Source organism: Ciona intestinalis, unplaced genomic scaffold (assembly GCF_000224145.3).
Source record: "Ciona intestinalis unplaced genomic scaffold, KH HT001103.1, whole genome shotgun sequence".
Lineage (NCBI taxonomy): Eukaryota > Metazoa > Chordata > Ascidiacea > Phlebobranchia > Cionidae > Ciona > Ciona intestinalis.
The window spans coordinates 2,316-28,472 of NW_004191424.1; the positions used below are offsets into that span (position 1 = coordinate 2,316).

The 26,157-nt window shown below is 35.2% G+C and overlaps 5 protein-coding genes across 9 annotated transcripts in view; 1 reads left to right on the plus strand and 4 right to left on the minus strand.

Annotated features, from left to right (window-relative positions):
- Nucleotides 1–286: 286 nt before the first annotated feature.
- Nucleotides 287–8,454, plus strand: LOC100184175 (alpha-(1,6)-fucosyltransferase-like). 2 transcript variants are annotated; one of them, XM_026840045.1, is made up of 9 exons: nt 287–823; nt 2,093–2,169; nt 2,561–2,807; nt 3,291–3,399; nt 4,044–4,287; nt 4,813–5,071; nt 5,570–5,749; nt 6,743–6,990; nt 7,731–7,854. In XM_026840045.1, the coding sequence occupies exons 1-8, from the start codon at nt 732–734 to the stop codon at nt 6,939–6,941; spliced, it is 1,407 nt and encodes a 468-aa protein (XP_026695846.1). In that variant the 5' UTR covers nt 287–731; the 3' UTR covers nt 6,942–6,990; nt 7,731–7,854. The 2 variants fall into 2 exon arrangements, with proteins under 2 accessions (XP_026695846.1, XP_009861618.1); XM_009863316.3 differs by having other exon boundaries at nt 290–823; nt 6,743–6,890; nt 7,731–8,454.
- Nucleotides 6,985–14,746, minus strand: LOC100183363 (protein phosphatase 1A-like). Of its 2 annotated transcripts, none has more exons than XM_026840046.1 (5): nt 13,805–14,746; nt 12,816–12,933; nt 10,818–10,941; nt 10,378–10,510; nt 6,985–7,020 (listed from the first exon to the last, which is right to left on the minus strand). In XM_026840046.1, exons 1-5 carry the CDS (start codon nt 14,651–14,653, stop codon nt 7,000–7,002), a joined length of 1,245 nt encoding a protein of 414 aa, XP_026695847.1. In that variant the 5' UTR covers nt 14,654–14,746; the 3' UTR covers nt 6,985–6,999. The 2 variants fall into 2 exon arrangements, with proteins under 2 accessions (XP_026695847.1, XP_002126414.1); XM_002126378.5 differs by lacking the exon at nt 6,985–7,020 and adding an exon at nt 8,705–9,632.
- A 3,113-nt stretch (nt 14,747–17,859) lies between these two features.
- The window catches only part of LOC100181021 (protein lin-7 homolog C-like), a 20,932-nt gene continuing 12,634 nt past the window's right edge, over nt 17,860–26,157 (minus strand). Inside the window, exons 2-5 of one of the 2 annotated variants that reach the window (XM_026840048.1) lie at nt 20,963–21,101; nt 20,478–20,630; nt 19,233–19,442; nt 17,860–18,633 (exon numbers count right to left, since the gene is read on the minus strand). In XM_026840048.1, coding sequence (XP_026695849.1) covers nt 18,469–18,633; nt 19,233–19,442; nt 20,478–20,630; nt 20,963–21,037 — 603 coding nt within the window. In that variant the 5' untranslated portion in view covers nt 21,038–21,101 and the 3' untranslated portion in view covers nt 17,860–18,468. Of the gene's footprint in view, nt 18,634–19,232; nt 19,443–20,477; nt 20,631–20,962; nt 21,245–26,157 lie in introns of those variants that run through there. The other variant, XM_002126549.5, reaches the window with a different exon arrangement.
- Nucleotides 21,102–25,000, minus strand: LOC100181789 (structural maintenance of chromosomes protein 5-like). Its single transcript, XM_026840043.1, has one exon. The coding sequence runs from the start codon at nt 24,704–24,706 to the stop codon at nt 21,491–21,493; it is 3,216 nt and encodes a 1,071-aa protein (XP_026695844.1). The 5' UTR covers nt 24,707–25,000; the 3' UTR covers nt 21,102–21,490.
- Nucleotides 25,114–26,157, minus strand: part of LOC100178657 — an 8,641-nt gene continuing 7,597 nt past the window's right edge. For both annotated transcript variants that reach the window (XM_009863310.3, XM_026840044.1), the window contains exon 10: nt 25,114–25,908. In XM_009863310.3, the coding sequence (XP_009861612.1) occupies nt 25,185–25,908 (724 nt within the window). In that variant the 3' untranslated portion in view covers nt 25,114–25,184. The remainder of the gene's footprint in view (nt 25,909–26,157) is intronic.

The window sequence follows — 26,157 nt, forward strand, 5'->3', positions numbered from 1 at the left end:
GGTGTGTAAGAACCAATGTTAATATATGTTCATATATTAACATTGACACATCTATTAACATTGATAAGAACTTTAGCAAGACACATAAATGACAATGGCTTCAGTCCAGCGGTCCCTTATATGGGTTGTTGTTAGAATCACAGAAATAATATATGGAAAACATGACATTGTGTTTGCCGCTTGTAGAGTTTCTGCGGGGTAAGGTGGGATACCGTTAGCTTCTAAATCCCATATTTGCTGATAGTTTTTCACAGTTTTTTTTTTCAAAAAGTTTTTATTCGCAGTGTAGGAAAATAACATATTTTTCGTTTGCCTAATTCAAATTTAGAATACAGTTAGAATACAGTCAAAGTTAGAATACAGTCTATCAGTCTAACTCTAGTGCCTGGATCGCGGTAGAGGCTTATTGATAAAGAATGCGGTTGTCTGTGTCATAACTCTTTCTGTAATGTATGCTTTACAAAGAGCGCTAGAGCGCAACAAACACCAAACAGTATTCCATCGCATAGCGAAAAACTACCAGTAACCGCCTGTGCGCAATCATTGACACGCCTGCAGACCAGTATTAATACAGTTAATAGAAGTTGGGTATTAGAACAGGTATATTAGTACCGGCATCCACGCGTTTAAATGTGATTAGTGTACAAGAAAATAAGCTGTTTTGTTGGACAGAGGGTCTGGCAGTAGAAAATCTCTTGGGTGTTTTGTTATCGTTTTAGTGTTACTGAACAATGACGGCTTTTGAAAGCTCGAAAATAATATTTACAACGCTTGTTGGATTCGTATTTTGTCTTATCATGATGTACAACTTGGAACTTATCAGGTAGGTAAAGTAAATTGGACTTGCCTTTTGCGTGCGTTCACAAAAAAACACGAATATTTAAACTTATGCAAAAATGTAAATACCGACAAACAATAGACTCGATTATTATGTCGATTTCTAGCTACTAGAGAGTCGATTTCTAGCTACAACTTCCCCCACCTTATACTATATTATGAAGAGGCGTGTATCAAAATAAAGTTAATAAATAGGTAATTAAGCAATATGGTCAAAATATTTCAAAACAAAATATAACGTTACACAAAAGTCTAATACATTACTTAAATTAATTGTGACCTATTTGGACCAGTATTTCTATAACAAGGATATGAAAAATGCAACGCATTTTGTATCGTGCTGAACCAGCAAAGGCCATTGCTTTGAAACAATTAGATTTAATTCGTCAGGAAGGCATGAATAATAATGGTGACTCACTGTTTTATTGATAATAAAACAATGCTTGTCGAAACCTAGCGGTAACGATATTACTCTAACGCAAACAACAATTGTATAAAACTATGGGTAGTTCATAACCAAGAAGTTAAAATATAGTAGGGTGGGGTAAGATGGGACATGTTTTTATTGTCTTTTATCCGCCCATTTAGTAGTTTAAAAAAAACTATTTACTAAAATATATAACTGTTGACTCTAAAAGAGTGTTTTTAATTGTTAACAAGAAAATATAGAATATTATACGCTGAAGGTAACCATCGTACCCCACAGTACTGTATAGAAATGCAAGCATAAGGTTAATAATACGAAACAAGCTTTCATTGATATTGAAATAAAATAAAACTTACCAAAACTAATTGTGTTGCTTCATCATAAGTACTGTGGGGTAATATATTAGGATGGGGGGGAGATGAGACAACTTTTCGTTCTATTTTTTTTTCGTCTCATCTAGTAGTAAACAAAGAACATTCAAAAAACTATACAACAATATTCTCACGTCTCCCATAGGCATAGACCGTTGTTAAGTGTTTAATATACAGTCATGGACATTTGGATATTACACTACACGCTAAAGGTGTCACATCTTCCCCCATCCTACTATATGTAAATCGTTAGCACATAATATAACTCATTTCCTAACCGTGTTTGAACACGTCCTTTTAGAGTCGTTAGCACACGTTTATACACTTAATACACTTCTATAACCAAAAGGCACGGTAAAGCAGAATGCACTGTCCCATTTTCACCAAACCCACTACAGCGCAATTGTGTATAAAACCAGAGTTCATTTGTCGACACGCTATTTTTTTTCTAATTAAGATACGACAAGGGAAATATTATAATTCACCTTGAAGGAAATCCATATGTCTCCACAAACAGAGACAGTAGACCAACAGGTAAGCAACGTCACAACATTCTGAATAAGCAAACGTCCTTTGCTGTTATAGAACAGCCTTGTGTTTCACGCATGCACGGTTACGAGTTCTTACCACGTGTGTACATTTGTAATAATTATTTACTGAGGTTTTACTACCATCGAACCTTAAAATCCGTAACCTACAAGTTCAATCCAGGCGTCGGTTTTTCAAGAGTAAATATTGTTTTCATGGTATTTTGTATAATATTTTGTTTACGGCATTTATTCATTGGATTTGTATTTCTGTTTTACTTTTACCGTGCTGCGTGTTTACAACTACTGTAGTTTTGCGGTCTCTTTGCTTTTGTTTAACATTTTTATCTTGCCATAATCGAAGAGTCAAAATATTTGTTTTTCTTTTACGAAAACAGTCACAGGATCGGAACCAACAACCCCTAAAACAGCGACGACATCCAAAACAACGTCAACACCTACAACAGCGAAACAATGCGACCAAAAACTTGACTCTGAAACCAAATCTTTAATAAGAAAAGCATTGGATAAAACAATTCAATTAAAAGAGCTATTTCGGCAGCAGTCGCAAACACTCACGGAGAAAAATAAAGACGTGTTACCAGTTCTAAACTACTTCAAACGACTTGCAAAGCCTTTGGAAAAGTATGTTGTAGAAATACTAGCTTTGTTTATTGTATACAACATTATAGATCATATATAGCAGGGTATACCAGATACGATGCTGCTATTATTTTGGGCGTATGAATCCATGGACATGACACTTTTGTAATTGCTACAATCTGAGGGTAACCAAAAGTTTTCCAAATTTCCATACATTAACAAAAATCATCTTTGAACAGTTGCCTAGTTTATAGATAAGGCGTAAGCGGACACGAGGTGCATGAAGCCATCGCGTTAAATGGCTAAAAATTAAATGGTGATTGTTTTTGGATGTTTTAGTTTTTGTTATGTGCGGCTTATACAATTTAAACAACCCATTAATGATCACTGGGTTAAATCAATTTCTAGTACGTGTCTTGCCCAAGGTCACTTACGCCCACAATCGTAACAGCGACAAGCTTTGAACCTTTAGGGTAAAATTCAACGACGTTTCAATAATCGTAGGTGTTAATGCATTTCTAACAGTTCACTTCTAAACGATTTGGAACTCTTGTATGACAAGGCGTGGAAAGAAGACGCTAAGGAATTACAAGAACTGAATCGGATTGCGCAATCCATGATATCTCAAACACAGGTTATATTTTATAGATAACTTTTTGATATAGTAGGGTAGGGGAAGACGGTATACACCTTTATCACATAATATCCGAATATACTGATCGTGTTTTATAAAGTACAAACAACGGTATATTGGAGACGTGGAAATACGGTTTTATAATTCTTTGAATGTTCTTTGTTTACTACCAAATGGGACGAGAAAATAGAATGAAAAGCTGTCCCATCTTCCCCCACCCTCATACACACTGGGCTAGCTTTCTGTATTCTGTTAACTATGGACAAACATAATGCGGATAGTGTTGGCTTGATGATATATGATATCTTATATTTCCTAATCAGCACGTTTTAACAATTAATAACGCACTTTTCAGAATCACAGGGCCACAGTTATATAAAGTAGGGTGGGAAAGATGGGTCGTCCCGTTTGTTAGTAAACAAAGAACCTTCAGAGAATTATAAAGCAGTATATCCTCACAACTCCCGATAGACCGTTGTTAATTGTTTAAAACATGATCAGGATATTTGGATATTATTGAACCGTCTTACCCCACCCTATATCTATACTTTCTTTGTTAACTATTAAATAGGGAATAAATGAGAATGAGAATATGTCGCATCTTACCCAAACAGACCGACATCATCATTTAACATTTGTATTAGAACCCAAAGAATTGCACTCGAGCAAAGAAACTGCACTGTGTCATGAACCACATGACGTGTGGGTTCGGATGTATAATACACGATTATGGGTTGTGTGCTTTCGTTTCGATTGGCGAATCAAGGACCCTGCAGTACGACATGAACCAGTTAGCTACCTACCCCGGCATTAACACAACTTTTGAATACCCCAGCGAAACATGTGTGAACAGGACTAACTTCGGCAACTACAAAATAGAGTGGCATCGTAAGTTTAATGTTTAACTACATCGTAAATTGGCCATCTCTCTTACACGGTATATAGGTTTACTCTGACCACCACTAAATTGAACCAATATTAGATCAGGCGCTCGAAAACGATAACCATGTGTACAGTATGACCAACGTTAACTGAAATGTCTTCACAACAAAAAGTCCGAATGAATGTAACTTATATATCCTTGGGTGATAGGACAACAACAATTGTTATAACACGGGTGTTATGTTTCATACACCTCGTGCTCGACTACTAATTACCACGTAGGTAAATTCTTTAGTGATTTCATTATTGTATGGCTGCAATTTAGACAACCCATACGGAAACACTGCTGGGTCGAAGAAACTGCGGTTAAATTGTCTTGCTTAAAGGCACGTACACTTAGAATGGTAGATCCAACAAGTCTAGTGCCCCTGTCTTCTTGGCTAAAGGCGAACACGCTTAACGCTGTGTCACGGCACCGGACATTTTATTCCATTTTTAACGTAAGCGCAAAAAATCTTTTTTAATACCCAGCAAAATTGCATAAAGACGCTCCTTCTTCAAATAAAGAAGTTTTAACAATGACGATAAATGAACCTTCTACGAGTCACTCACAGTTTAGCCCTGGAACTGTGCCGCAACATCTGATTGAACGATTACAACTAGTTCACTCGGACCCGAACGCTTGGTGGACAGGCCACGTTATCAGTTACTTAGTACGGCCGCAGAAATGGGTGTTAGAAGAACTTAAAACAATTAAAAGAGAAATTGAATTTGAACATCCGATTGTTGGGTATTTTCTATTTATTTTTGTTGTTGCAATGATTGTGATGTAAACCTATGATATAGGCATCGGGTCTTTGTCCATATAACTCGAATGTCTCTCGGATGTATTGGGCAATTAATGCTTAATGCTTCCATTAAATTTGGGTAGGGTGCTTAACGGCTATTCCCCTAACTCAGTGCTCATTAATGAACTGATTGTCAGTCATGCATTAAAAAATGACGTTTAGCACATAATATTCAAATATCATGATCGCGTTTTAAACAATTAACAACGATCTATGGGAGTCGTGGGAACATTGTTTAAAATTCTTTGAGTGTTCTTTGTTTACTATACTCAACGGGAGGAGAATAAAAGGTGTCCCATCTTTCCCAACCCTACTTTATCCGAAAAAATAATTCTACATCGTTACACATGAGATAACTCGTAACTGGGCACGAGGTGTATGGAAAAGGACGCCCGTTTTATAACGACTTGTTGTTCAAACAAATGTTTCGCTTTTCCCAGAATCCACGTGCGGCGAACAGATAAAATATCCGAAGCGTCATATTTTGGTCTCGAGCGCTACATGGATCACGTGGAAAGTTGGTACGATCGTTATCAGTTGAAACATCCCAAGGAAAAAGTTGTGAGAAGAATTTATTTGGCAACAGATGACGCACAAGTTGTAAAAGAAGCAAAAAACAGGTATAATAGGGCGGGAAAGACGGGACAGAATTTTTATCTATTTTCTTGTCCCATGTGGTAGTAAACAACTACAACATTCAAAGAATTATAAAACTGTATCCTCATGACTTCCACGGACCGTTGATATTTGTCCAAACACAGTCCGGATGTTTGGATATTATATGCGAAAAGTTTCCTTGTAGTAGGTTGGGATAAGATGATTTAGCTTTTTGTTTTACTTTATCGTTCCATTTTGTGGTAAACAAAGAATATTTAATGAAAGCTATACCCGTATCGTTTTACGACTAAACGAGCTTGTTATTTGTTAAAAACACAATTAGAGAGTTTATGAGATTTTGTGCTAACTGTATGCATCGTAATCTAGCAGTACGACATGCGGTATTGTCTATAAAACTTTATTTATTGTATAATTCCGTTGTAGAATACAATTTCAATGTAATCTTGCAATGGCTGCTTAACGTCGAGACGTTTCATGATTGGAAAACACCCACAAAGTAACATACCTACATGATCACTCGTAACCTGGCACGAGGTGTATAAACACCCCTGTGATAACGACTGTCGTTTTCTGGCCACGCGAGGATAAAATATGCTCCTACGTCATACCCTAGAACGCACACTGTCTTCCTATTTTGAGGCCAATGGATTAAACGCTTAACACTGTCACTAGTGGGCGATGTAGGTTTAGCAACCATTTTTATATGACACTTATCTTTAGGTAATTTGTCGTTTTGTTGCTAAATTCCTACTTTTAGCCGTTTCAATTAAACTGATCTTCGCTATACTGTATTGGAGATTAAATAAAAAAAATCATTTGTCTTTATTTGACAAGAAACGGAATGAATGAATGTATAAATGTAACTTACTTTACCCTCGCGTGGCCGGAAAACAACAGCCGTTAAAACACGGGTGTTTATATACACCTCGTGCCAGCATACGAGTTATCTTGTATGTTACTTTGTTGGTGAACATAACCAGGCAACTTCGTTACAGTTATCCTCACTACAAGATATTATTCACAATCGGTCGAACCTTCAACAATTCACAAAACAGGAAAAGCAATTCGGCTGTGAAGGGTGTTTTGTTTGACGCGCTGCTGCTAAAAGATTCCGACTTTGTTGTAGTTACATTTTCATCGAACGTAAGTTCATTAGTGGAACTTCGTTTGGGGGGTTTAGTTTTTCCATCATGACCAAATCTTCTGGTTAATCCTCTTTATAGTCGACTCCCTCTATTGTACGGTTCGTGCTCTATATACGCACGCTTTGTTTCTATTAGAAGACTAAACCTGAAATTGGTTAAACATAAATGGGTCGTTTGTCTGCTAAGTGGAGCGACCACGCTTATTTTCTTCCTACTAACGGTAAATATGTTTTTAACTGTAAGCGTGTTTTAACAACTGTTATTTTTTCCTGTCTTTTCTTTTAAAATATCTTTAAACCTTCGCTACCGTAATCTAAGCGGCAAATAAAGTTATTATTATTATATTGTATTTAAATAGGCCTAGTACTGTGGGTAAGATGGGATACAGTGCTAGCACCTGAACCCTACATTTTAATGCTGTTTTCATAGTGGACGTATGTGATCGTGGGGAAGAGCTCCGACCATGGCGTCCTCTACAATAAAGGACCGACCCATTGGTCACATATGGTTTTCTTATTGTAAGCGGGCACGATGTGCGTGAAGCAGAACACATGTGTTATAGTACGGTGGGGGAAGATGGGATACCTTTTCGTTCTATTGTCTCGTCGCATTTGGTAGAAAAGAAAGAACATTCAACGAATTATAAAACCGTATTCCCACGACTTCCATAGACCGTTATCAATTGTTTAAAACATGGTCAGGATATTGGGATATTATGTGCTAAGTGTGTCCCATCTTCCCCACCCTAATATATAACGAATGTCGTTGTCCCGCCACGCGAAGATGAAACCTTATTCAAGCGACATTGCTTCATTTACAAAATTTTGTGATATTCCAGATTGGTAGACTCGTGTACGAACTACGGCAAAATACGTCATCGGACCCAACATACAACGTGGTTAGCCTGGATGATGGTTTCTACTATTGGGGTGAAATAGGAAACAAGCAAGTCGCCATAATGGACCACAAACCGCCTACATCACAACTATGCAACGGAACTACTTTTCGGTCACCTATACCAGAAATGAGAAAATGGACGTGTGAGCTAGAACTGAGAGTGGGCGACCAACTCCAATCCTTCGGTTACATGTATCATTCCTATTTAAGCGGAGGTTATAACAGAAGAAGCAAGCTACATGGTGTATATCCTACCCACAAAGTTAAGGATGTTTTAACACCAGCAGCGTACCCGAGACATTACACGTAACGAATAAGCTTNNACTAGAAAATGTGATTTGTATTATATTATCAATGATAAATTAAATTATTTATCCACGCGTGGCGGGGCAACGATAGTCGTTTTAACACGGGTGTTTACTATAACACAATGTAACCGTTATAACTACTCAACTAGTTATATATCGTTGCTCAATTTTAAGCAAAAGTTAACTTATTTACTCGGAATTTAAAGTAACAATATTTATTTATTTAAAGTAACCTATTACTTTAAATAAACAAGCAAATTACCTACACTGCTTAAATTTTTTTAAAACTTGTTTTCCTAAGTTTTAATTACACAAAAGTGTTAACTACAATCTGAATAAACAAAAAATAAATGCAACATATTTATTCTCGCGTACACGGACAACCATATTCGTCATAATATGTGGCTATATTTTATTTCATTCACCTCCGCCCTACTTAGCAGTTACGTACCTAACTTTTTTTATTTTTTTAAATATATGGCTGACAATTTAGATAACCCAGAAGTGACCACCGGGTTGGAGCAATTGCTGCCAAGTGTCTTGCACATGGAGTAGTCTCCTGTCTATTCACTAATTCGTTCTACCCTGCTTGTCTGAATTCCCAATGCAAAGTGTGGCTTGCCATTTTATAAAAATCACGTTAACAGTCACAAAAACACATTATAATTACTGGTACAACCTATAATTGCTGGTTGTTGGTGCTTGAAAACGTAAACAGCAGTAAATGTTACGCCTGCTTTTTGTGGTTAACAAAAATCAGGGTTTTCTAAATCAATTAAATTACCAATCTATGAAAAATATACAATTACAACAGAGTTATTGAAAAAATGAACTTTTCTTATCGTAATATAGAAAAGAGCTTGTTAAAGCTGTAAAACTATTATGTCCCAGCATATCATGTATAAATGTCATTACAGTATTTAAAGAAATAGGCAATTACAAAACACTGTAGGACCGCATTAAACAACTTCTGTTACTGATGTGTACAAAATTGCTTGATTTGTTTGGATTTTCAAAAATTTTCACCGCAAATATGAAAAATAGTTTAAAAACATCAATTGGCTTTAAGTATTCAGTAAAAAATTGGGTAAAAATGTTATATTCTGGATATGAATAAAACTATCAGAAAGCAAAATTGGTTTACTAATTTGCAGAAACTATTTATTGCTTTGTAAACTTCTTTAAAATAAGTTGTTTTTCAAAACTACAAGGTCCAATGGCATTGGGTGTATGAATAAACAGTTTAGAAAAAAATATCTAAAAATGCATTAAGCGCAATTAGAAATGTTTCCGAATTTCCAGCTTTGTAAATTTTCGTTTACAAACTAAGTTTTATCACCTGGGCTGTATGGTACCAGGTGAATACTGTATTGTAGGTCTAGATAGTTGCAACCATAGAATACACAGATCGCCACAAAAGGCTGAAACAGTCAAACTGGAAAATGAACTGAAGACAGTGAATACTAAGGACCCCTAATATCCAAACTTTTTTGAGAATCCTGGAAATTGTTTTAGTCCTTTTACACACCTGAATCCTGTTTCAAGTATAAGTAGATAATAAAAATAGGATTTTTTAACTAGATTTTATTATACTACCTAACTAACTATTTAGTAGGGTGGGGAAAATGGGACATCTTTAGAACATAATGTCCAAATATTCTGATCTTGTTTTAAACAATTACCAATGGTTTATGGTAGTCGCGAGGATCCAGTTTTATAATTCTTTGAATGTTTATTGTTTACTACCAAATGGGATGAGTAAATAGAATTAAAAGGTGTCCCATCTCCCCCCCACTCCACTATATGTATTAGTGTATTAAACCAGAGTTATTAAACTGGTGTACATATATGTATATTTAGTTGTACAAACGTAATAAGAGTGATATACCATTGTAGACTTAAAAAAATTATATTTAGTTTTGTATTGATTTCTAAAAAATTGATAACATTTTATTAGGCATTTGATCTATAGAAACTATTAGATATAGTCCAATATGAAGGTATGTAAACAGAAAAAAAATAATTTAGTGTACAGTAATATACTGTGCACAGTATTGCAAAGTTTTACTTACATCTGTTTATACTTAAACAAAATACTTGAAAACAATTATTTAACACAAAAATAAGTAACAGAAATAAACAGACCATGGCACTGCCCGCAGGATTTATCTTGGCAATTTGTGGTATTTGCCAAACGCCACCGTAAATTTCAAACGTTTATTTCAAAATGTTAAAGTTGAGCTCCTAATAAATTAGGTTTTCAAAGCCAAATTTACTTACTGTCATTTCATTTCCATTTGTTTCATTAGTTTCTAAATTTAAGTCGATGTCCACAGAGCTGCTGAAACCAGAACTCACAAGGGCCTCAGTTTCTGGGTAAAGTTCTTTGTAAACTTTCTCCAGGAAAGCTCGCCTGAAGAAAGAAAAACATAAAAATACAATTTTTTAAAAAATGGTACAAACTGACATTTGAAATCGCATAAATTAACCTGATTTTATAAACATTTTAATAAAAATACCAACAATCTGTACCAGTTAGCAGTTAATAAAGCCAACACAAGAGCACATTCCTATAATTAACCTTTTTAATTCAAAAATACCAGCAACGGAAATCCTTAAATAGTTTAAGAGCAAATTTCTCTTCATAAAAATTTTTGTCCAAAAAATGCAGAACAGTTTTATTAATTTTTTTTTTGGAGGGGGGATTAAAAAAGTCTCACTTTGAGTAAATTCCTCCCCCAGGAGGTAGGCCTTGTATTTTGCTCTCATCGCCAACGAGGGTTTGAAGCACAAGCGAGAAATCCATGTTGTCTCCTCGTGTGTTCTTTACTTCATCACAAGCCTCTGTGGATATTGGTTAAAATAAATGTTTAGAAGGGAAGCAAAATAAATGATGTATAAGGTAGAGATGCTGAGTGTTTTCTTAACTAAACATACAACCGAAGTTTAAGATACCATCAAAATTTAAGATACCACCAAAGGTTTAAGGTACCACCGAATCCTCTGTTAAAGTTGGTGGAATATAGCGGTAAATAGGCCCATAGCAGTTATAACCTATGCTTGAATATTTATACGAATAGTAAGTCAAAAACTGTACAAGGATAGAGATACTTGAATGTTTTGTTGTTCCGTCGTTTATTATGGAGAAAAACAAGTTTAACTCACAAATCTTTACTTTACGGTGTAAAATGTAATAATGTTAAACGAAAAACCCTAGTCAATGTCATTTAATGTAACACATGAAATACCGTCAGGTGGCGTTAACGCGATGAAATGTGAATGATCGGGGTCCTAACATAATATCATAATAGTTTTCTAAACTAAAGGTAAAGGTAAAAATATAAAGTTTAACAACGGTAATTTTATTCAGAAATTCTCGTTTTGATGTAAACTTGAATGGGGTTACGTAACCTTATAGAGTGTCACTTAAAAGATAACAACCTCAAGCAACCTGTGTTACAAACACTAATACATTACATTGATAATTGATATACATTAGCGTGCTGAGAACGTACTTTTTTACCAAAGTAACTGCAGAATATTGATAACAAATTTATTGAATCAAGATTTAATCGAAACCAAATACTCCGACATTTTGAATTTAATTTAACCGAATAGAGTATAATGTTACCAGAACCTAAGATGAATGACAAAAAGACATAAAAGAATGTGTAAACCTACACTTTATCACAGACAAAATTTAAATGCAAAATAGGGATTGTAACATAGCTATTTGTTGAGTGACTTGAGGAATATTTGAGAATATGGGAAGGTATTATATGGATGGTAAATTGGCGGGAGAAAAGAAAACAGTGACAAACGCATAAGATTTTTTGAAAAGTTGCATTTTATTGTGACACAGCACACAGGCAAGCGGGGAAAATTAGGAATTCAAGACTTTTAGGTTTTAACATTCAATATGTTACGAAACTTGTGCTTGGCAAATAAAAGTGCTGTAACTACTATTCTGAACAAAATAATTGAAACATTTATTGCACTAAAAACTGTCATTAAGTGAAACCATAAAAACTCTGCACATTTCAAACTAAACAGAAAAATATTTATCTACGTCTTTCATTGTCTTGTGTGTACAAGCAATAACATGAAAGAATAATATTTATATTATGCAACCAGTCTTGTCCAAACTATCATGTTGTTTGTACAAACTAATGATGTGATAAATTCTATTTTTTGTGGGTGGAAGACCTATAGCATCTTATGGAATCTGAAATTTAGACTAGGGTTGGTCCATTACTACAACACCCAAGGTGCTACAACCCATTTTAGTGACCACTGTGTTTGTGCAATAACCAATAACTGTGCTCGGTTGATTCCTAAGTGGTAGAAACAATTGCATGCGGAAAAGAAACAGGCAAAACGCTGGATTTGCCACTCGCAACATTCTCTTGATAAAAGTTAATAAAAACAATTCTAAACTCGCCCTATTATTTTTTTGACTGCACCGCATTTTCTACAGGGAGTAAAAACAATTAATGCTAAACACGGAAAATACAAACTTTTTTGTCTGTGGTTTTTGGCTTTTGATAATGATAAAACAGAACCCCCAATAAAATAAGTTTGTCCACGGCAAAAAAAAAAACTTTTACACCTGTAGTTTTGAATTTTGATATGGATAAAACATGCTCCCCCCAAATAAAATCAAGTTTGTCCCTGCAATTCCCCACAAACAGTAAGTTAAACTTAAAAGTTTGTTTTACCTTTCATGAGTGATCTTAGTTGTTCATCCAACTTTGCTTCTTCTTCTTTTGCTTTATCATTTGGTTTAGGAATAGATGGGAGAGCCAGCAATACTAGGGTCATGTTGTCTCGGCTCCCCTGTATGGTGAAAAATAAAGAAAGAGATTATAAAAAGACTTTTAGTTATAAAAAGATATGATTTGTATTTTTGCTCTCTTATTAAATGTAAAAATTTTGAAGAACTACAAAAAGATTTTTTATTGTATATATACAAAGTATAATTGAATGCAGTGTTCTTTAATTAAATGCAGTGTCCCCTAGCGTACAAATTTTGGGTTGTTTCACCAAATTTTTGCAATATTATTGCCTTGATCTTATGTTGCTGCACTGGAAGGTATAAACCTAATGTGGTTCATACAAATCTAGGTTTTGTGGGGTGCTTGCATTTAAAATTGTCGAAAATGGTTAGAATTAGCAGGTCGCAAATTGCGAATCGTTCTTACATCTTACATGTAAAAGTAAAAATAAGGGAATTTTCACAAAATCACATTGGCCACCCGTATCAAAGACAAAGGATGCAATATTCGGTTTGAATCGGTTATATATTTTGTTGCGTTCTTTACAGATTTATAACTCACAAAATTTTCCATAGATAAAGTTTGTGCACACTATGATTTTTCACATCACACCTTTAAACAGTGGATCAGACACACTTTGTTGTGGTTTTCAAGTCACTAAGTTAAAAACTTGTATATATAGGAACATTTCATGCCTATTTAACTTGTGCTATAGGAGCCAAATTTGGGGTGGCAAGTATTCTACATTGCATTAACACAACTAGTAAACAATCATGGAAATATCTAGATCCCTGCCTCTCCTACATATTTAAAAGTTTGGCACCTTTTACTTGTTTAAGTAGTTAGTAGGATTAAATAAATATTATTTCAGACAAAAATCCACAAAAATATATCGTACATGCAAAAAGCAAACTTTTCAATCTGGAACAAACCTTATTTAAGCTCATGTCAACGACATCATTGCACACTGAAACAAGATCTTCTGTGATGGCTAACCTTGACTTGACATAATTCGTTAATTCTTCATCGCTCGAAACATCAAAAATTCCGTCACAAGCTAAAATTATAAATTCGTCTTGTTTAGTTAACCGTTCGATGCAGGTAACGTCTGGTTCTGGCGAGACTAATTGTTCAGTTTGAGATTTATCTTCCACGTTTTTGTACTCGTAATCGCCAAGAGCACGCGACACAGCAAGAGAGCCGTTGACGCGCTGTATTAGGACGTTACCGCCAGCATTTTGGATTCGTTCTCGCTCCAATGGGTTGAATGGTTTGTGGTCGACAGTGGCAAAATGGACGGCACCTTGTCGGCACAGTAAGCCTCTAGAGTCGCCGCAATTAATGAAGTAGTATCGGGTGGGTGAGATAAGAACACACACTGAAGTGGAACCACTGCGGTCGAAACCGGTCTTCGAATCGGTGATGTTTCGCATTTTTTGATCGAACTGAAGAAAAGAATCGACAATCGCTTTTTTGACCATCTTTTCATCTTCCTGTTTACCCTTTTCTGAAGCTTCGATAATCTTCTTAAAGTTTGCGTGCGTTAGTATGTTGTCTAACAGGTGCTCGGACGAATGTTCGGCAACTTTCGAGCCTGCATGGCCGTCGAAAACAGCAAAGAACGACCACTGTGGGAGGCCAGGTAGAGACAACTTAGCAGTGTGGCTATCTTCCATATCAACCCTCCACCCCTGCATGCTACTCACTGCATATTCTAAATCATTCCCATGTCCACGCTCGGTCTGCTTTTCAATCTTTGGTTTATCCAAGAACGCCCCCATGGCTGTTACTGCCTTGCAATTAATAAATGCTGGAGCTTATCCAGTCAACTATAGCAATTATTTTGGATATGCAAATCGTAATTTTTAAAGAATACAACTGTTGAGAGATAAACAAGTTTTAACAACTAGCCTTATAAAAAGTTTTATTTTTTATACAGGCTTGAAAACTCTAGGAAGCTAAAGAATCTCTAAAGCAAAAACAAATCAGCTCAATATTGTGTTGAATGCAATATACTTTGGCTTTGCATGTTTGGACACCTAACAGCAGGGGAAAACCTACATGGGGTAAAACTAAAGTGCTAAAATAATGATGTCACTCCAAACAACAATAATGGTATGTCTTTGATTAAAATAAATGGTTGTAATTGTTAAATTGCGACAAGATAAACAAAATTACATAATAGCACTAAGTAGACAAAAATCAATTTATCTTTTTGATATCACTAAAACAAATGTCTAATCCTTTTTACAATAACATTAAGCCACAGTAAACCTTAAATATTGCGGCTTAAGGTTCAAAGACATTTCATTCAAGCTGAAACAATAAAATCAATGTTTCATTAAGAATTTTTCATAATCCTAAGCCAGAGGTCCATAACATAAATCAATTATTAACCAAAACAAACAGAAGAAGACAACATAGCCCCAATGAGTAAGCTTAATTTTAATATTATTTACCATTCACAAATCCGTAAAAGATTGTAAGATGGTTATTCTTAAGCCAAAGGTAAAATCGTAAAAATACTAGATTTTCTTTTATTACAACTGATTTATACGTATGGGTAACTTTTTTTCGGTGTGACTATCATTTTGGAAAACTCTATTAGTGAATAGTGACCACTATGTTGGGGCTATAAAAGTTAAAAGTTTTTCAAGCATAGCAAAAGCATAGAAATTGGAAAAGTTTAACTGAGAGTTTGTAGCGCAGAAATAATTATTAATGCGACGCACACTGAACCAATACAATCTGAGATATAAAACCTGTTAACATGTTTCAAACCAGCAGTAAGAGTTTTACGAAAGTTATGGGTAATTTATAAGATTTACAAATAAACATGCATAACAAAAGACTTCTTTGGAACCTTTTTCCCGCCCAATGTCAATAAGACAAACAGCAATAATGGAATTATCAAGCATGTATCCTGGTTTGGTAAACACAGGTTATTATGAATGGACAAGCGTGCTCAATATTAACATGAATGTTGATTTGACACTGTTTTAAATACATCTTACATTTGCATGGAAGTAATTAAAACACGCAAGCTACTGTGACGTAACATAGACAAGGAAGAAGTTATTATAAGAAGATACTAGCACAGCGCAACTTTACATACAAGAAACCTTTAATTAATATAATATATATATACAAAGACTTATATATATGTATAGATAAATAAAAATATATGTTCTATCATTAGTATGGCGGTAAGCAGCCTAATTAGGTTTCTACTAACAGTTAAAATTAGGTTACTCTCAATATTAAAACGAAACAATGTAAAAATAAAACTCAAGTCATGGGCCATGCTTCTACCATTACAGCATCCATAATTATGCAATCTACTTAAAGTTGTTAAAAATTGACGGTTTAGGTAATTTCAAAAACTAAGTTTTTGAAAACGTTTTCTTTTGAACTACAAACTAGTCAAAGTAATTGATTTAGTGTACAATTTCTATAGCACGTTTCTCTCATAACCAGCCTGCAGAATATGACAGTTCCTGACAAGACCTTATGTGAGCAAGATCAATATTGTTTGGTACTGTGCAAACCATGCAAACCATGCAACTGGTGTACACAAGTCATACATTTCTAATCAGTGTTAAGAAATATAATATATATATAAATATATATTAATAATTTTGATATAGATATTAAATAAAGTGCAAGGGAATAATTTATGGCATGCATAATCGAAGCTTGTTCAGAAAATCACATGTGACATTCACATGTCCTACTCTGCAGACTGTACTTTCAATATACAAAGTAGTATTTCAAAAACATATATATATATACAGTAATACTCCATTGTATATAGTTACATAAAGTCAGGTATAATTTAAATAATCATTGGGTCTTCTCTATCATATTCAAATAAATAAATATTTTTTACTATATTGATTGAAGAGCCCTTTTTGATATTATAAACCAACATTAGCTTTACCCAGAAGAAACATCTAAATTAACCAAAGAATGTTACAAATACAGATTTAAAGTCGGTGTTTGAATAATAAACGAATATACACGTTGTTTTATCTAAAATTGTATCTCAAAATAAGCATTTTATTTGTTTACTTAAAACTCTCACATGTTAGACTTACATTAAGAAAAAAACTTGTTAAAAATCGAACACATAACAATCCTGTCATTAGATAAGCAGTACTAACGATTACAACAAGTAAAAAGTCCGGTTTTAATTATAAACTGTACAATTTGACGAGTGACTGACGGTTTTCAACATACAAACAATAAGCTACGTCATGCTCCACTAAATACAATTTATAGATCTCACATCTCGGCGGCTTTGCGCATGCGCACTGAGGTAAATGTCCCGGATGAAGTAATAAATATGACGTAATGCTGTGAGAAAAGTTTCGCAAAGATATAAATACATCGCGTATAAACCTCGCGCACGCACGTCGCACAGTTGCGACACATTAGTGTAATATATAAACAAATTAAAGCGTCCCCCTATTGCTGAATCGGTTGAAATTTTTATGATCAGCCATTTCTTTTTTCAGTTGGACTTTACTGTGGGCATTGCTGTATTTGAGTACATATGAACGCCTACTGAGTAAACACTTTACTTCTGCCGTTAAGCTTGTGAAATCTATTCCCACAAGCGAAAGTTCTGTCCTGTTTTACGCTTTCCAGAGCATTACAAAGTGACGTAACCCTAAACATTTGACTGACAAGTAATTAGCCATTAATATCAACGGCCCGAGCTGACAAGACGATCGCTTTGGGAATTGCGGGTTAATTTGTCATAGCTCAATGTCCTATTTTTTCACGGATTAATATTAAAATATTATACATACCATTTTGAAAACCTCGAACTTTCTAGGCTTTGTTGTATTTACTAAAATACTGAATCAATCTATTTTAGTTCAATACTAAAGAAATCTTAGGTATACGGAGCAAAAATAGTTAACAGAAGACAGACACATTTGTAAAACTCCTATTTTTATACTCTGTAACTTTTTTATACTGCTTCCCAATCAGCTGATTTATTGATTTATGTATATATTACCAATAATATAGCATATGATGATACTTACATATCAGGAATCTGATTCAGTTGTTCTTTTTAAATTGTAAGCATAAACACTATATCTTCCGTTTTCGAAAAATGGCAGAACAAATTGCAGTAGAGATAGGTGTGTATGTGTTGATAATGTTATACAATGTATACACAATAAGTAATTGAAATTTACACAAAACAATTATGTTTATATCTTATAGCACACCCAGCAAAATAAAATTTTGAAAAAATTGTATCATTATTCTTGGCAATCATTATAAAACTGAACCAGTTTAAACAAGCAGCAAAAATTAAATAAATACAGCCATAAAACGTAAATTTAGCAATAGTACAATAGTCTTGTAATAGAGGTTCAAATCAAAAATGCACTGTAAGTTGTTTCGCATTCAATTAAAGCACCATAACAATTTTGCCACATATTAAACTGATTACATACAAAATCATACCACAATATTAAACATGTGAAAACTACAATGATAAGAGTATCGTATTAGTAGCAATAATAAACAACAAAGGGTATTTAAGAAGTTTCACAATGTCGAATATTAATTGCGAAATCTACCCAGTGCTGTTTTGATTTTGCCGCCGTGACAACCTCATTCGTTCAAATCTGTTTTCCATCTCTTCGAGCACACGTGGTGTGTATCGCACAACTAGTTTTACACTACCTTGTGCAGCTTTTAATAGATCAACTGCTTTTTCATGACATTCTCCTTCAACAGACTAAAAAAACAACAGTTATAACATAACTAAATTAACTATCACAGGCGCCGGTGTGGCAAATTGGTTAGCGCCTCTAGCTAAAAGTTTACAGGTTTTGATGCTGCTACCATGCTTGACATGTCGTGGCCCACACAAGTTAATGTTATTGACCCAGTGGTTTCTATCCCTGTATTACCATAAAGAAAAAGGATACACCAGTAAGGTTACAAAATTAACTTGAAAGTAAGAACAAAGTGTATGAATCCATCAAACATGGTAAAAATATGACACCGATATTATAGATCACTATAGGCCAAGCCATGTGAGGATAAAGAGGTAACTAATAATTGATTTGACTATACATAATATAATTAGTAGGGTGGGAGAAGATGGGACACTTTTAGAATTTCCAAATATCCTGATCGTGTTTTAAACACGTGAGGATACGGTTTTATACTTCTCTAAAATTTGGTAAACAAAGTTTAAATGTTTTTTTGTTTACTACCAAATGGGCTGAGAAAATAGAATGAAACGTTGTGTCATCTTCCCAAACCCTACTATATCAAACAAATTTAACTGAAGTTTAAAAAATAAAAAACAACGAAATATTTATTACATACCACTCCATTAACGGACAACAACTGGTCACCACGTTTAAGAGCGCCGTGTCGGTCCGCCACCCCACCAGGTATAATACGTGAAATATAAATGGGGGAGCTTTGTTCTTTACCGCCCATTACATTAAAACCAAGTCCTTCCTCGGTCTTTGGCATTTCTATCACACGAGGATGTGAATGGCCTTCACTGGCTGCAAAAGCAGCTACTGTTGCCTGGGAAACAAAATTAAAGGTGAGTCTGTTTATTTCCCAGGCTGTAGCATGGTAGTTAGAATACTTGCATTAGACAAATGGACTGTGGGTTCAAAACTTACTGCTGCTACCATTGTGGAAGTGTGTGTCCTTGAGCAAGCAGCTTAAAAATGCCCCAACCAATTGGTCACTGATAAGTTGACCAAATTGCCAGCCAGTTACATACAGAAAACAGTCACCCACAAAGTCACATACATGGTAACTTGAAAGTGGACATGAGGTGTATGAAACAGAACATCCAGGTTATACCAAATATCTATCTTGCCTAAGCACAGGATATAGGAGCATTAGGTTTATTGAGAAACTAGTTTTGTTTCCAAAAGTACATACAAGTAAACAGGTCTGCTTTAGCTGTACTACTAAAGCTACAACATGTGTCAGAATACTGGCTTCTAAATGTAACAACACTACTGAACAATTGCTAGAGTCAAGGATATATATCATAGTAATCACAGATGAATATATTTATGATGCACTGTATTTCTGCATGTGATAACAATAAAAAGGTCATAAAACTTAACAACCATAACTATAAATAATTTTTTCCCCTCTGCATAGGTGTTTCATAAGCCTGACAAATATTATTATTATCCAAGAGTAAAGACGATTTCTGTTTGTTTACAGATCTAATGAAGCTGCTGAATTACTATTTACTGACATGATAAGACACAGGGACGCCAGGTTTTATTTGTTACTGGGATGCAGAATTTAGTGTTCAAATTCCCTAACATATACTTACATATGGGGTGTTTTTCAAAATTGCGTTTGGTATTTTTTTCTCATTGCAATAAAACTTAGCAGTGGTTCATATTATCTGTTTATGTTTTGTCTTTGCGTAAATTAAGAAAAAATAACTGCAAAAAAGTATTTTTTAAACAAAAACAGCAATTTAAATTTGCTGAAAAATTTCTACAATTTGCTATTAAATTAGGATGGTCCATAAAATTGCCTGGGAATCTGGGATACATTATGATAATATTTACAAAAATATCCAACCTTGGCTGTGGCGTTTGCTGCGATCTCTGGGCTGCCTGAAATCTCCACAGTTTCGTAAACATGTTCGTACACCTCACGAACAGCTTGTAGAAAGTCACTTCGTAACACAGCTTGCAACTGCTCCAACTTCTGGGTGGGAACTTGGCCACTTGACTGAAATACAATATTTTAACAGATTTTTACAGTACGAAAACCGAAAATTTAGAACAAAATATTGAAAGCTTAATTCTAATTCAGTTTTAAACTTAGGTTTTAGTTTAAATCCAAAACACTTCAATATGAGGACAAATTTGTTATATTATATATATATTTATATAATATCATGGTCTGTTATGTTATATTGAAACTGCCTAGATAACTAGTGCTTTATGCACTTGTATCTCATAGTTGTACTGTTTTTTGGAGTATAATATTGTTTTTTTTAAACTATCATGTTCTAAAAAAAACTGGATGAGCAAAAAATGACAAAAACTTTTGATACATACCTTTAATATGTCAATCAATTCACAAGCTCTGTTTATATCTCTTTCAAGTGTGAGGGGCTCTGCAGTTAATGCCATGATTATAAAGTATAGAAAGTCTTGCAATTTTACCAATAACCTTAAACGTACAAATACTTTATGCCTGGAATTCAAGAACAAAACTGAAGTGAATGATATCAAAACGAACTTGGCAGAAAACATAATCTTTCTATGAACAGAATTGTAACAGAATTTTTATGTCATCGAATTGTAGGAGTTAAAATACACTCACATGTACATAAGGCACCTTCTATTATAAATGGTAGAATGAATAGAAAGTGAAAAATGAATAAAAACACTGTACAGCAGCAGCAATAGGCAAGTGTTATAGTACAAAAGTGAAGAAAATATAGTAGTACAACAAGTTCAATTTTCAAGCAGCCATGAACTATTGTAGGTTTTTTTTTAAAACAGAGACTTAGTCTTAAACAGTTTACTAAGATAGAAAAAATCTTTAAGGGCAAAGTATTTAAATGTAAAAAGTGAAATTCTTCATTCTTCATCTTCATATTTTAATTGCTTACGACGGCGAATAAAGCGCGAGATTTTCCAATTGTTATGAGGCAGCATTTCAGCACCATTGTAAACACAATGCACACTCATATGGTTGTTGTACGTAAGGTTGGGAAGCAACTTTGGCGTGATGAGAAAGTATTGAGACGTGGAGGCCTCTGAAGATGAACTAACAATGACTTCAAACACTCTGCGTTCGTTGTAAGGGTCCATACCTTGGTTTATTTCATCCACAAGCCGAAATGGGCAGTTGTATATGCTTTGTAGAGCTACTAAATACAGCATCGTCGAGACACTGCGTTCTCCCCCACTCTGGCGAAAAGGATTGAGCTCTTGAAGTGAGGAAGATGCTCTAAATTTCACTCGGATGCGAATCCCGTATTTATCGAAATCATCGGGGAAATCGGTATGAAGATCTACTTCTCCTGAACAACCCATGGAGGCAAAATATTTGGAAAAACTGGAATTAACTTTTGAGATAATTTTTTGAAGAGCTGACATCCATCTATCACGCACGACATCACGGTCAGCTCTGTGCGCCAGAAGCTCCTTCTCCAATTTCGAAACCTTCACACACAACTTCTCAATTTCCGCTTTTCTCGAGTTAAATTCTTCAAAAGCTTTCGGGTCTGTATCGCCGCAGCATTCAAGACGCGATCTGTAATCGTGCATCATATTCTCAATATCAGTGAGGGAGTTCGGCAAAGATGAAAACACAATCGACAAATGGTCTGGGTTGCCTCCAGTTTTCGTTTTCGCTTCAGCCAGCAATTGTTTAGCTTGTTTCTGCAACTCCTTTTTATCTTCCTCAGCGCTCTCAACTTTCCGCTTCAACTCCACGTTTTTCCGTTCCACTTCGTATATCTTTTCTTCCACCTTTGTCTTCTGCCTTATATGCGCTGCATATTTCGCTTGCAGCCAGCCCTTTTTTACTGACTTGTCAACACATTCTGTTATGGTTTTAACAAACTTAATCACAAGATCTCTTCGTTCCAGTATAATCTCATTAACTTCTTGTTGAACTTGTTCTCTCAGGTCTTTTAGGTTGACAAAAGACGTCTCTAACTCAGCAACATTTGCTTCTTTCAATTTTATCTTATTTTGCAATGTTTTCCGTTGGTTCATTTGTTGCTGCAGCGATTTCTTCTTTTTTCTCAACTCATTGTCCTGAATTTCCATCGTTTTGGTTTTCTTTTTTAACTCCTGAAGTCTCACAGTTTCTTGGTTTGATTCTTGCTTCAGCGAATGCATTTCGTTCTGTACGGTTTCTATTTCAACTGGGTCAATGTTTATATTAAGACACTGTGGTTTTCGTAAACATGTATTTCCAACAACACAGTTTGAACTGTACTTGGACCTTTTAACAGAATACCTACACCCAGGTGTATCTCCAATACTTGGTATGAAGAACAAACCAATCCCACTGGTCTGGGTGACTTGTTCCACATGGGACCGCGTCAAATCGGAGCCAATTGGCACATCATGCACACGATACTGCTTACAAAGAAACGCCATCACAGAGTCTGGTGCGTCAAACAAGTCCCTTAGGTAAGATGTAAACCCCCACTTTTTCAAGTCCTTAATTTGTCGTTTTGGTTGAAAACCTTTGCTGCTTATAAGCACACCATTGGACCTTGGCGCTTTCACAACATTAATTTTAATGTTCTGTTTTTCTCTCAGTTCTCTTATAAACAAGTCATTATCTTCTGACTCTTCACAGACAAATGCCTGCAAATCCCTCATAGCGATATGGTTCTCCACCAGTTCTGCATGTTTTGGATCTTTCATGTTTATAAGAAGAATAATAGGCTCATGTATGACACCTTTGAACATGCCTTTATTTTCTCTCAGCCAAATTATTGCATTATAACAATGCTTATTCAGTCTATGCAGCATCTCAAGCCTCATACTGCTCATATTGTTAAGTTTGGCCAACCGTTTTTCGCAATTTTGAATTTCCCAATGCCTTGACTTTCCACGCTCAATAATGGAATTTGATTCATGCTCGAAATTAGCAATTGCAGTAACTGTAGCGTGAATTTTGTGATTCAAATCATTAATATCAGAATCCACATCAGTGTCCTCCAATTGATCCAGCTCATCTGTCCATCCATTAATCTGTAGTTTGTAATGATCAATTTTTTTCATTCTTCCATTTTCGTCTTTTTCCAATTCTTTAAATTGGGACCATTTCTCGGCCACGCTTTCATCCTTATCATTAATTTCGTTGTGAATAGTTTTCGTTTTATTTGCAGTGGCTTTTAGCTCTTCACTTGTCTTAGACATTGACTTATTTATTTCCACCATTTTTTCCACGAGCTTTTCACAAGATTTAACATAAGGTAAAGTTTCTTTTTTTGCTTCTTCGTTTTTGGCGTGTAAATCAGAACAAATTCTTTTTTTCTCAACGAATTTGTTTCGTGTAGCTTCATACACTGTCCAAGCATGCTTCTTGTCCAAAGTGTCAAGCTGATCAATTAATTTTTTCCGTTCTTTATACCGAACTACATCTTGCTCAACTCTCTCGTTTTTCTGTTTCAGTTTATCCAGATAAGCTTGATCATTCTCTCTTCGTAAATCCATCTCTTTTTCCATCAGGCGAAAATCCTTCAGCCATTTATGGTCTTCAAGCATTTGAGTCGAACAGACAGCTTGCTGCGTATTTTCAAGCAAATCAATTTTATTCATCTTTGAAAAATCCGAAACCCGCTCTTGAGGTAGGAACTGGCACAGATTCGAAAGCTGAATATTCAGTTTTCCTACTGTTTCTTCTATTTGCTTTACATTGACCTGGTTCCCATTCAAATGCCATGTTGATGCAGTTTTACCATTCTGCCCGTGGCTTAAAGTTCTACGAATTATTGCACAGTGTGGAACGTTATAAAGTTCCACTTCAATTGTAGCTTGCTGTTTCCCATGTTGAATGTAATCGCCGATTTCCTTTGCACGAGCAAGCAAACTTGTCCGTCCTGCAAGTCCAATGCATATTGCACAAACTATACTAGACTTGCCAGTTCCATTTGGTCCAATAATAACGTTCAGTTTGGGATTAAAACGGAACGTACACTGGTCGTAAGTGAGAAAATTTTGCACATTAATTCGAATTATAGAACCGACAACGAACTGCGAATTTCTTTCAGTCCTACCACGGCGTGATGCTTGAGTAACTGCACTTGACACTGTAGAACCATCCATTTATTTTTAAAACGATATACAAGATCTATAAAACACCAAAATACTGTTCAAAGTTGGCAGTATAGAAATATAACAACACTGTGGAAATCAAAAGTAAAATGAAGCAGCGCCAACTAACGGTTACTAAAGAATGGAGCTCATGTGAATTTATCGGCGGGTTACGTTATTTACCTTCTGTAAAAATGTTGCTGTATTGAGAGCTTACATATATATGCATGTCAAGTTTTAAAATTGAGTACAACTAACTTTGTTCAACACCCGATTTAGATAAAACAGTTATCTTTTGATCACAGAGGTTATTGACTGGCAAATAAGTACATATATTCTTGCCTGCAAATTCTGTTTGGGCAATATTGCTTTTATAATAATAACGATGTTAAAACAAAATACGCTACGATGGCAACGCATAAATTGTACTTTCTTTATTGCTGCAGTAGAGGTATGATCAATAGAGGTAATTGCAAAAGTTTTACACGATTTAGTTTGAAGAGAAATCTGCCAATCTTACCTTTGCTTCAGGTTCAAATTCGTATTGCGTAGAAGTCTTTCTTTTTTGAACATCTGCACGATTTAAAGTACATGCATTATCTGTTCCGTTTTGTAAGCGATACAAAATAATTTCTAAATCAGTTTTTGTAGTCGCTAGCTCTTCGTTTGGTGCGGATTCACAAACAGCTTGGATTTGGTCCAAAAGGCGTCGTATATCGGTGTTTAAGTCAGTAGTTGGGCTGGAAGGTGAAACCGTTACCGAAGACAGTTCGAGTACGTGTTCGACTGTTTCGTTTTCGAGTTCTGACGGCTGTTCTATCATTACTTGGACGGTAGCAGGCAAATTACACACGTGCGGGTCTAAAGAAAGAAACACAGAGTCTCTAAACCAACACGGAAGAGACGCCCAAGAAAAATTCTCGCAAATCGGAAACAGTGTGAAAATGTGAAAGCATGGTAAAAAAGATGCGCGGTAGACGGCGCAAGAGCACCGTGGGAAGTTCGACGGTGGAATAATAACTTTTGTAGCAGTTCCATCTTCGTATTTTAACGTAAACTCATCGCAATCACATTCAATGCAATCTGGTTGCCTTGAATTTGCTTCAGAAAGTTGTCTTATGCAGTGTTCCTTTATACAAAGGTGTTGTGCTATGTCTGCAGGCATGAAGTCTGAAGTTTCAAGTTTAAAAGATGAGCTGTTGTCCATTCGGTATCTGTTCAGTGTTTCAAAATTTTGGATCAGTTACTAAAGATAATGTTAACAAGATATGCATTCATGATAATGTGGTGGAAAGACACAAGGTTCAAAGCTCAAAGCTGCCACCAATGCGGTTTGTGTCTTAAGAAAAGACATATCCCCCAACCCCTTAGTTTTCGCGCTAAATGCTCTAACCCAGTGGCCACTAACAAGTCGTCCTGGCAGACAAAATAAACCACAATACCACATAAAGTTACGTATACAC